Source organism: Carassius carassius, chromosome 7 (assembly GCF_963082965.1).
Source record: "Carassius carassius chromosome 7, fCarCar2.1, whole genome shotgun sequence".
In the NCBI taxonomy this organism is placed as follows: domain Eukaryota; kingdom Metazoa; phylum Chordata; class Actinopteri; order Cypriniformes; family Cyprinidae; genus Carassius; species Carassius carassius.
This window is the reverse complement of record NC_081761.1, coordinates 34,103,554-34,114,940: the sequence shown is the minus strand read 5'-3', so window position 1 is coordinate 34,114,940 and position 11,387 is coordinate 34,103,554. Positions and strand designations below refer to the sequence as shown.

The 11,387-nt window shown below is 37.8% G+C and overlaps 1 protein-coding gene across 3 annotated transcripts in view; it reads right to left on the bottom strand.

Annotated features, from left to right (window-relative positions):
- Nucleotides 1-965: 965 nt before the first annotated feature.
- Nucleotides 966-11,387, bottom strand: part of LOC132144015 (phospholipid-transporting ATPase ABCA1-like) — a 36,897-nt gene continuing 26,475 nt past the window's right edge. For 2 of the 3 annotated variants that reach the window (XM_059554711.1, XM_059554713.1), the window contains exons 28-50: nucleotides 11,182-11,330; nucleotides 10,972-11,096; nucleotides 10,789-10,887; nucleotides 9,894-10,083; nucleotides 9,704-9,798; nucleotides 9,581-9,613; nucleotides 9,389-9,494; nucleotides 9,185-9,259; nucleotides 8,499-8,668; nucleotides 8,233-8,410; nucleotides 8,032-8,147; nucleotides 7,328-7,472; nucleotides 7,110-7,233; nucleotides 6,397-6,526; nucleotides 6,193-6,313; nucleotides 5,933-5,995; nucleotides 5,725-5,831; nucleotides 5,407-5,548; nucleotides 5,193-5,327; nucleotides 4,217-4,320; nucleotides 4,046-4,138; nucleotides 3,711-3,954; nucleotides 966-2,607 (exon numbers count right to left, since the gene is read on the bottom strand). In XM_059554711.1, the coding sequence (XP_059410694.1) occupies nucleotides 2,467-2,607; nucleotides 3,711-3,954; nucleotides 4,046-4,138; nucleotides 4,217-4,320; nucleotides 5,193-5,327; nucleotides 5,407-5,548; nucleotides 5,725-5,831; nucleotides 5,933-5,995; nucleotides 6,193-6,313; nucleotides 6,397-6,526; nucleotides 7,110-7,233; nucleotides 7,328-7,472; nucleotides 8,032-8,147; nucleotides 8,233-8,410; nucleotides 8,499-8,668; nucleotides 9,185-9,259; nucleotides 9,389-9,494; nucleotides 9,581-9,613; nucleotides 9,704-9,798; nucleotides 9,894-10,083; nucleotides 10,789-10,887; nucleotides 10,972-11,096; nucleotides 11,182-11,330 (2,885 nt within the window). In that variant the 3' untranslated portion in view covers nucleotides 966-2,466. The remainder of the gene's footprint in view (nucleotides 2,608-3,710; nucleotides 3,955-4,045; nucleotides 4,139-4,216; nucleotides 4,321-5,192; nucleotides 5,328-5,406; nucleotides 5,549-5,724; nucleotides 5,832-5,932; nucleotides 5,996-6,192; nucleotides 6,314-6,396; nucleotides 6,527-7,109; nucleotides 7,234-7,327; nucleotides 7,473-8,031; nucleotides 8,148-8,232; nucleotides 8,411-8,498; nucleotides 8,669-9,184; nucleotides 9,260-9,388; nucleotides 9,495-9,580; nucleotides 9,614-9,703; nucleotides 9,799-9,893; nucleotides 10,084-10,788; nucleotides 10,888-10,971; nucleotides 11,097-11,181; nucleotides 11,331-11,387) is intronic. The other variant, XM_059554712.1, reaches the window with a different exon arrangement.

The following is an 11,387-nucleotide window of genomic DNA, read 5'->3' as shown; positions in this document are numbered from 1 at the left end:
ATTCGGTTAATATGATTCACAAGGAATTGCGAATCACTCGAATGCATGGGATTGATCAACGGTATTAATCTCGGTAATGGCGTTAATTGTGGCGTTGACAAAATTGTTACAATACACAAACGTGATCTATAGTAACCTAATCGACAACAGTGATAAGCAGTAATATAATTTACAAAATAATAACCTATTAACCGTAAATTAAAATACCGCTGGGAACACTTAATTTACCTGGAAAGAATGAGTGAATCACGTCTTTGAAGAGGTTCAATAAACGAGTCGTTCGAACGAGCCGATTCTCTACAACGATTCGGACTGTTGAGCTCGTTTACTGTGACTTTAGCGCCATCTATCGAGAAGAAAGTAGTGCGAAAAGTTTTTAGTTTCTGCGACCATTTTATGGTCACATTATGGGAGACATTATGGAGTTCCTGCGCAGAGATACAAGACTGTAGAGTTAACTGATGTTACAATTTGTTCTGATAAAGTCGTTATCTATGTTTTTTTTTCCTTCGTGGAAAGAATCCAAAAGAACTTAAAATTAAATGCAAAATTTTCTTTCTAGATCAATCAGTAAACCGATTAATCTATCTGTTAGAAACTACACTTTTTTAATTAAGAAAGAAAGAAAAACATTTATGTACTTTAAGAAAATATGCATTAAGCCATATTTTAAAAAGTGTTTAATTTTTCTATTCTTTTTTATGCATGTTTGGCTGCATGTTTCTTAAGCCTCTTCTTTGAAACAAAAAACAAATCAATCAATATATATATATATATATATATATATATATATATATATATATATATATATATATATATATATTTTTTTTTTTAAATCTGCGTTTATCCTACAAGTACACCTCCAGAAAGTTTGTCTTTGACTAACATTTCAGTAACATTATGTAACATTATTTATTGCAATTCTCTTTTTTTTCTACTCTCATAACAGAAAAGGGACACAAGACTGACTGAAATAGCTTTTTAATATTTAAAATGTAAACACATACATTGTCACACAGAAAATAATGGCCACGATGGGACATCTAAAATTGTCTATTAACCTTTTGTTAAACACAAAATGTCCTGTTTGTGAATTATGAAGGTCAAGACCAGTTTAACATTATAAAGTGCTTCAGTTTTGGACCAAAAAAGTACGCTTTTCTGCTTCTTCCATGTCATTCAATGTGCAGCAGGGATTGTTGCTTAATTTCTGAAGGTGTTTACCTGAAAAGCACCTTGTAGATTTAGAAAAATAAACTCAATCTGTAGCACCTCATTGCTTTTGGTCACTTCACGCTGCAGGCGAACACCGGTGCTATTGGTCAAGATCATAAAAGTGGTATAATAAACTAAACTTAAGCTTTTAGGATTGGGAGGCACATCCTGAAACATTAACTCCTGTACTAGAGGCCTATGAATGTCATTTTTTGTCTCTCAATGCCTTATTGTACAATAAAACTCGTTTCAAATCACATGGTGTAGAAAACAACTAAAAAAAGTAACATTTAGTAGCCTGCTGAGAGCCACTATACCATAACATCCAACACCGACAACATATTTGCTTGATACTACGTTCATCTGCTATGATTTTAAACCACCTGACCTGGTTTGGCACGGACATGATTTGTTTCTGTACAGTTTCACACAATATGAACACGCCTCTGCTTTCTGCCCGTTGTGGACACAAAACAACCACAAAGTCCCACTAAACTCGTTTCAAGATCAGTGAACATCTGTTGAAACCCATATAGAAATAAGTCAGGATAACAAAGCTGGAACATGCTTGAGCTTACGATGGAGTCCTAAACACGTCATCCACGTAAAAAGCATGCAATTAACTTCTTAAGTCGTCCGCTCCGTCTTCACAGTAGACGTAAATACCACCGAAGCTATGATGACAGTGTGTGCTCCACGCTTCGAGTCCATTAGCGGAGTGTTGTTTCAAGGCACGACACTCTCAAACACTTGACAGTAATAACAATAGTGAAACATTGCACGTCGTTGCATCAAACATCTTTTGAGTATAGTTATAAAATGCATGTCTAAAAAAAGTAAAGTACAAAGACCAAGAGTAGTAGCTGAACTGCAAAGTTTGAAGCCTGCGCCAAATGAGATGAACTTCGGCCCTGAATTAACATTAGATCTCATTGGCAGTGTTTGCTTGATATTTTCGCAGATGTCTTGTCAATCAAACATTCACTGCGGACAGCTTCAAGTTTCTTCGCGACGGAGAGACGAGCACCAGGCTCTGCCTCCTTGTCATCAGCGTTCATTTTACTTCAATCTTCTTTTTTTTGCATTGATTTGCATTGTCTGTTTCAGTAGTGTGCTTCAGGTCCAGCGCCCTCTTGTGGGCACAAACACACACAGCTGAAAATTGAACAAAAAACTGAATAGTACAAAAAAAAAAAATGACACGCTAGTCCCATGATTGTAGGTGGATTGTTGTATCCATCGAACAGCGGATCACACCACCGTCTCTTTGGGCTTCTCGTCCAGGAGGAAGGCATTCAGGTGAGACATTTCCACGATTGCATCGTTTTTGTTAATGGAAATGTCTTTTAAGTGGTCCTCGTCACTTTGGTCCTTGGCAAAATTGACAAATACCTAAAATGAACAGACAAACAGAGTGAGTCACGACAGATTACCTTTATAGTGCGGTAATTTTAATTGAGTTTTTGTTCTATATTTTACTGCAAATTTGTAGGTTTTGCTATTCAGCAAACTTCAGTTTTTTTTATTTATTATTGTTTTATTTTATTTACACTAACGGTCAAAAGTTCGCAAGATGTTTTTGATTGCAGTTTCTCGTGTTCACCAAAGCTGCCTATATTTGGTAAAACAAAGTAGAACAATATTATTGTGAAATAAATTAACTAAATTTTTGCTTCATTAATTTTTTTTGCTTATTATAACAGTTATATTACAAAATATAAAAATATTACCATTTCAAACTAATTTTATAATTGCTTTTTTTTTTATTTTTTGTGCTTAATTAATTTGTTTGCTTATTTATCTTTGCTTATTATAACAGTAATATTTTAATAATATCAAAATTTAAAATAATGTAATTTTATAATAGCTTTTTGGTTTAATTTTCTCCTTTTTTGAATTGTTGCTTTTATTTATATATATATATATATATATATATATATATGTGTGTGTGTGTGTGTTGTGTTTGCTAACAACAGTAATATTATGAATTATTGAAATATTACAATTTAAAATAAATAATAAATAACTTTATCTTTTTTTTGCTTATTATCACAGTACTATTATAAAATATTGAAATATTATTAGAATAACTGTTTTCTGTTGTAATATATAGACATGTAATGTACTCCTGTGATCAAAGCTGAAATTCTAGCCTCATTACTCCAGTCTTCAGTGTCACATGATCCTTCAGAAATCACTAAAATAAGCTGATTTGTTGCGCAAGAAACATTTCTGATTATCAATGTTGAAACAAGTTGTGCAGCTTAGTATTTTTGTGGAAACAGTGATACTTGCTTTTTTCAGGATTCTTTAAAGATGTTTAAAAAAACAGCATTTATTTGAAAAAGAAATATTTTATTATAAATGTCTTTATTGGCACTTTTGATCAATTTATGCATCCTTGTGGAAAGAAAAGTATTGATTTCTTTTAAATATATATATATATATATTGCAATATATGGGATATTTTTTAATATCCCATAGAGTTCTCTTACTTGATCTAAAGTGGTCTGTGAGACGGAGTAGTCCTCGATGTGGAGCTGCTCTTTGTTCTTGGAGAGGAGGCTGAAGATGCGGGCGAGGGATGTCAGCGACGAGGGCAGCTGGTACTGCAGCATGTTCCTGTGCTTCTCCTTCAGCGTGCTTCCCGGCAGCTCCCGCTCGATGAACTCCATCACCGGCTCCAGCTGAGGATTGGCCCCCGTCACCCGCAGGATGATGGTGTACCCGTCACCGAACCTGGAAGCGCCACAGCAAAAGAGCTCAGCCAACAGATTCAAAAGAGTCGATTCTCTAGAATGATTCAAAATGCTGTTGTGTAACTGCATACTTGTTCTTTAAGTGCTGCACACTGCCCAGGCAGCGGAACCTGCCGTTCACCATAATGGCCATGCGAGTGCAGAGCGCTTCACACTCCTCCATACTGCAGAAAAACACAGCAAAGTCATGCAAAGAAGTCAGACTGAAAGAATAGATCACCCTGACTGAGGTACTCTCTCACCTGTGTGAGGTCAGGACGACCGAGCGTCCCTCTTTAATGATGCTGAGGATGCAGTTCCACAGGGCCCGCCGGGCTTTGGGATCCATCCCAGTGGTGGGTTCGTCCTGTAACCACATCGACAGCCAGGTTAACCATCGCCCACAAATTCAGCAGGAAACACAAGCAGAACACCATAAAGAGCGGGAAGAGTGTGATCATGTTCCTCTGCTCTGATTGACGGCCAGCAGGAAACTGGAGCACTGCACTGCCTCGCTTTACCTGCTAAATGCAACCCGGTTCCTTAGGAATTAAATGCTTTATGGTGTATTAAAATGTGCCAATGTGTGGGTATCACTTTTGTTCTGGGAAAACTAGGTCTGCCAAAAGGCCAATCTGTTACACAACAGCACTTAACAGCACATAAGGTCTTTCCATGAAATGCAAATGACCTATATAGACCCGTGTTTTGGGGGGTTTGGAGAGTAAAAATGCATATTTATAGTTTTGAATTGACTGAAATAACTTTTTTGATGGTTAATGCTCTTTGCAGCCAATAATTCACCTCACAAAACACACAGCTTTTTTATTCTATTTAGCTTTTCTATATTTTTCTATATTTTGAAAGCTATGTACAATTTCTTTAGTTTCTTTAAAATGTTGATAATACTTAGCTTTTATTTTTATTTTTTTATTTAGCTTATATTTATTTTGCTATACTTGGCAATATGCACAACTGCATAATTTGTCCTTCCTTTCAAATGTCAATAACATCGAGCTTTTTCTATTTATTCATTTCGCTATACTTTTACTAATTATGCACAATTTTATAGTTGCGTCTGCATTTGTATTCTATTTGGCATTTTATACATTTTATTATTTACATGTAGCCTTCTTCCCTGCGCTCCACTACAAACAAATCATTACAAACCTGTGATGCATTTTTGAATTATGATGCACTAAGCTGAATAAATGATCATACAGTTAGTTGCACACTCACTAAGAACACCACTGGCGGTCCTCCGATGAGCGCCATAGCGGTGGAAAGCTTCCTCATGTTTCCTCCGCTGTAGCTTCCAGCAGCTTTGTCTACATATTTCATCAGGCCCAGTTTACGAATGCCCCAATCCGCCACCTGCAACCAACAAACAACAAATCAGATCCCTCGATAACCAGCTGCAACATCAGTAGTCAGACTTTCCCTAAAAACTGACCTCGCACACTTCCTTTTCTGGGACGCCCCGCAGAATGGCGTAAAACTCCAGATGTTCTCGTCCAGTCAGCAGGTCGTTGATGGCATCAAACTGCGGACAGTAGCCCATGTTCTGATGCACTTCATCGATCTCTGTCAGCACACTGCAGAAAACAAGCCAAGAGTTTGGTGCTTATGAAATGTGAAATTATGAAACACATTTTTGAAATGTTATGTAAGTGCCATTAATACTGGAACACATTACGCTATCATATTAACAACCTCAATGTCACAAGACCCAGTGTTTAAAGTATTAATTGAACCGTTTTAATTTATGCACCTCTTTCCTGCCAAGTAGGCCTCTCCGCTAGTGACAACCGAATCTCCTGTGAGCATCTTGAAGGTGCTCGTCTTTCCAGCTCCGTTCACACCGAGCAACCCAAAACACTGACGAGAGAACATTATATAATCAACATCGGTTTAATCATACAACACCAGGCTGAACTAAACAAAAAGCTATTATTTATTTACTAAGAAGATGATCTCACCTCCCCTGGTGGGATGCCCACACACAGTCTGTCAACAGCTGGCTTCTGCTTTCTCTTATAAACCTGCAGGATGAGCAATATTATTATAGAGCTGAACAACAACACTGATGCAATAATTACTGGCTTGAGCCACTTTAGTAAATGTCAGAAAAATAACTGAAAAAACAGAATGTAGATGGAATCTTCTATAAATAAATAAAAAATTACATAAAGACATTTGTGTGTGTGTGTGTGTGTGTGTGTGTGTGTTTGTCACAGACCTTGGTGAGCTGTTTGAGCTCCAGGATATCAGTGTGTCCTCCTCCGCACAAGATCCTCTGCCTCTCTCTGGCCACATCCTCATCCTCCTCTCCGATCGGCTTCAGTTTAGTGCTGACCGACCTATATCAATACCAAAACATTACATACATTACAAACAGTTTCACATGCCCTTGTTGTGCACTGAAGTATGAACGTATCATCACCTGGCCTTGATGCAGAAACGGTACTGGATAAGGACGGTGATGCAGAAGAAAATCACGCCCTCTATGGCCATGGCAAAGAGATTCTTGCCCACCATGTCCCACGCCAGAGGAGAGCGGAAGCGATTCTCGCCTGAAAACATGCACAAATATGTCAGTAGAAGCAGAGACAGAGTATGATGTGTTGCGTGCATGCTGCTGAAGTTATGATGCAATGCTCCAGTAAGTCTAGACATACACAGCACACACAAATATGGGTTCAAAATGTTCAGTTTTCAGTCAGTCAGTAATTAGACTGAACTTTTGAGTCATTATTTTTTGGTATTGAATGAATTGCTTTTGAAAAACACTGCCAAAGAAGGCTGCTCGCTAGGTTTTGGAAACACGCCAAGGTCTACAAATTAAATTCAGCTTCATACGGCCTTGATGTGTTTCTTAAAATTCGATTATGTTCAGAGGAAAACATGTTTGAGCAGCTGCAGTCCTAATGCCTTTCCATGGAAATGATCCAGGACTTGTTATGTCCACATCTAGATATCACTTTGACCCGGGCCTCTAACCAAATCAACATCAGCAATCATTTAACAAACAACATCTGTGGAAAAACACTTAGAGCGGGAATTCTAAATGAACATTCTAAAAAGAACATTATTCTAACAAATGAAAAAGGTTTGATTAGTTCTACTAAAGAGTGTATTTGTGAGAAGGATACACACCGAATCTCTCCAGAGCGTCAGCCATAGCTTGGTTCTTCACCATGTCAATGAGTCCTCTGCCCAGACAGAAGTGAGGGAAGATCAGGAACACGTTTTTCAAGATGTCGTTGATGCCACCAATCTCCTGAAAAAAACATTGAGGAGAAACCACGGTTAATTTAGGGGTTTTGGATTACGTAACATATATAATCCAGGAAAGCTGAGAAATATGAATTTACATTGCTGCCGAAAAGCTCCAGGACAAACGTGGATACGCTGCCATTTATTCCAATGAGGATGTTAACACTGGTCAAAACCACATACGCTGTACTGGGAATCTTAAAGAAAAATGACGCTGGGTACATCAGGGGTGTTATGGACCACCTAGATGGACACAAAGAAATGCACATGCATATCAGTGACATATTTTTAGATATATCATATATATAGTCTATAAAAATCTAGTCTATAAAGTTTGGGGTCTGTAAGATTTTAATGTTTTCTTAAGAAGTCACCAAGGCTGCATTTGTTTGATCGAAAATACAGTAAAAACTGTAAAAATGTGGAATATTATTAAGATTTAAGATAACTGTATTTTGTTTGAAAATATTCTTAAAATATCATTTATTCCTGATATGCAAAGCTGAATTTTCTGCATCATTACTCCAGTCTCCAGTGTCAAATGATCCTTCAGAAATCACTCTAATATGCACATCTATCTATCAATATTTGTGGAAACCTTGCTACATTTTTTCAGGATTTTTGATGACTGGAAATTCAAAAGTCAACATTGTTTCAAATAGAAATCATCTGTAAAATTATAAACGTCTTTTCTGACACTTTCTGATTAATTTTGATTTCTTTAAATTTACTGACCATAAACTTTTAAACAGTAGTGTATAATAAATAGTAAAGGCTACTGGGCTGATCTTTTGCGTCTTACCCATAGAGCAGCAGAAGGAGGGCGAGAACAGGAAGATTGGTGGAGGACACATAGGCCTCTTGCTGGAAACAGACGAAGATGATGATGACCAGGGTCGCTGGGACAATGTAGTTGCACTGAAGGACAAACATGCAATCAGACAAAGGGAATGTGAAAAGATGTTGATACGTTTGGAATAAAAACACTTGACAAAATCCTCACCATGTCCCACACAAAGTTGGCCAGCCAGTAGAGGAAGGGCTGCACTCCACTGATGAACTGCATGTGTTTGGCTTTATTCACTCTCTCCTGAATGAGGAACACCACAAAGCTGGCTGGGACGAAAGACATGGCGAAGATGACGCAGATGGACACCAGCACGTCGACTGAGGTCGTCATTCTGGGAAGCAGATAGGGTCAAAGGTCAGAGATGTCAAGACTGTGTGTGTAAATGGAGTGGAGTATGATCTGCGCTCCGGGTTACTTACAGCGCCACCTGTGAGAGCTGCTCTTTGGTGAGGTTGAGCGGATGGTTGAATGCTTTGATGCCGAATTTGGACTGATCCAGGCCGGGGGGAAGATTAGCACGCAGGACGGCATTGTTCATGACATTGAGGAAGGCTCCGATACTGTGCCAGCCCTTGTTATTGAACCAGATCTGCAAAAGCACACAATCATGTTACTCTTCTCACTCTTATAAACCAACAAAAGCCCTTACACCTGCTTTACATTGTGCCATCAGCAATGTTTATGAGGCATAATAATAGACTGTCCATCTACAAAAATAGATTAACTCTGGCCTCAACTGACAATGTTTCATTGTGTCTCTAACAAGGATATTAAGACCTGTGAATAAATGTATTTTCTTTTTGCAGTTTTACACATGCATATATATATATACACACACACACACAATTATTTTATTTATTTTATCAAGTTATTTATTTACTTTTATTTCTTTATATATTTCCATTATTTAAATATCAATAATATTAGTCATTATAGACTTAAAACAAGGACATAAATACCTTACATAATCAAGCACTAGTAAGTTTTCTGAAGTCTTTATTTTACAACTTATAAAAAAATGTGTGTGCTTTCATCATGCCCATGACAAACATGACATCTATGTCAGTAAGGTCAGACAAATAGAGTACATCCTGTCAGTACTCACCTTCACATTGTTTTTGGTATCGAGACTTTGGATGAAAGTCGACAGGCTTCCCAGAAAGCGGTCAGCCGCGGTTCCCTGTGGGTTGCACAATAAAAACAGGTTGAAAGCTGGTAAATCCCAAACATTGGGCAACAGCTGCTTTCATGATTATGAGCCCTAGCTGGTGTTTAAACATCAGTCATAAACCTAAGACAGGTGACATACCGTTTGAAGACTGAAACGGTTACGAATGTGAGCGATTGCATTAGTGATCTCATCACCAGGGGGGAGGGCCTGAGAGCTTCTAGCACCCAATGAGAATCCACCATACCTGCAAAACAGCCAATGAGAAACAGATTTGAGGCCCTGATCTTCCACTGGATTCTCATCATAATAGATCTGCACTGATAAGTTTACCTGAATTCGTTGACCCAGAGCTTGTTCTTCAAGCTAAACAGACAAAACAACACAACACAGAGTTAGGAGAATGAAAACCAGGAGAACCATGCAAGCCTTCACTTCTGGATTGTCTTAATTTACCTTTTCCCAATAATCTGTGCATATGTTTTCACCAAGTAGTCTGAAATGTTTCTGGTGGTCAGATTCTGCAGGGTTTCATTAATGGTGACTTTGATCTAAGGGAAATCAGAAGAGATCGTTGTACTGACATTGAAACATGATAAAGCGATACTGCTATTGAAGAAGCACAGTATTTGGTGAATATGTCTACCTGAGGCGGCGGCAGACCCCCTGCACCTGGTGGACAATCGGGAAGCATCTTTTTGCTTCCTTCACAGCTGCACTCACACAGAGGCGATGGGTTTTCCATACTCCAGTTCCCTTTTACGAAGATGTCCTGAATGGTCCTGGGAATCTCTGGAACCATCCAGTCTCCATCTTTAATCGGACATGATTTGCTACTTTTCACACAAAAAAAAAAATAAAAAAAATTATTCTACTTATTGGATACTAAAAAAATGATGGAAGCCTGTTGCTGCCACTGAATAACAAATAAAAAAAGCAGATGTGACTTCTTATTTGACAATTCTGACTTTTTTCTTTCAACTGAACTTGCAATTGCAAGTGAATTTTTTTCTTGCAATGCTGACTTATTTTCTCGAAGTTGTGAGATAAAAACTAAATTTGCGAATCTTAAAGTCAAATATAGATTTTTTTATTTTATTGTGAGTTTATCCAGTTCTGACTTCATAATTCGCAATTGCATACAAATTCGCAATTCAGCTTTTCTTTTCTCACAGTTGTGACTTTATATCATGCAATACTGACTTCTTGATGCACAATTACTAGTTTGAAAATATCTTGAAATTCAAAGGGGAAAAAGTCAAAATTTTTATTCGGTGGCAGAAACCAGGTTTCATGCAAATCTATATAGATAATTTCTGATAATTGATAAATGTTATAAAAATCGCTAAATAGAGAGATTATCTGATAATAACTAAATAATTTAAATGAAGGACTGGGATTTTAATTACAGGAATTTTCATAGTTGATTTTCAAATAAAATAAAGATTCAATTAAATATAAGACTCTTCTAGATGCAAGCTGATTCATTAATATTTTTCATTTATAACAAAGTAATATTGGAAAAACATTTAAAGACTCACGCAGCGTTTTGCTGGTCTGTACATTGTTCATTGTAAGCGGGATTGTCCATCAGAGCTTCAAGTAACTTGTTTGTGTGTCTGTCTTCTGGTGCGTCATTGCTGTAGTCAGAAACCAGTCATTAGACTCTCAGAGAATGATGGGAATTAAAGCGCAGATGCAAGTGTGTGGATGGTAGCATATACCTGATGAAGGAGAACTGCTCCTCATACATGCTGGGCTCCAGAGCAAGACTGGGATACTTTCCGAAAGGAGGGACATTGAGGCTGAAGACCAGAGCGATGCACACGAACACAGCGGGAAGCACAATCTGGAAAGATGCGTTTTTAAGTAGGCTTATATTACATTTAAGGATCTGCAAACAGACAATACAGAATATTATATGAAGACCATACCTGAGCAAAGAAACCTTTCCGGGAACGTCGGGCGTACAGGAAACGTTTCCAGAGCAAAGCTACAAACTGCTGTCTCTTCAGACTCCAGCCCTTCACCTGGTACGAACCTTTACCATCAGCACCGCCCAGCCAGTCCGTCTCACGAGATTCTGCAGGTGCACATCAACCACAAACAGTTTAAGAATCATAATATTGCTTACCAAATG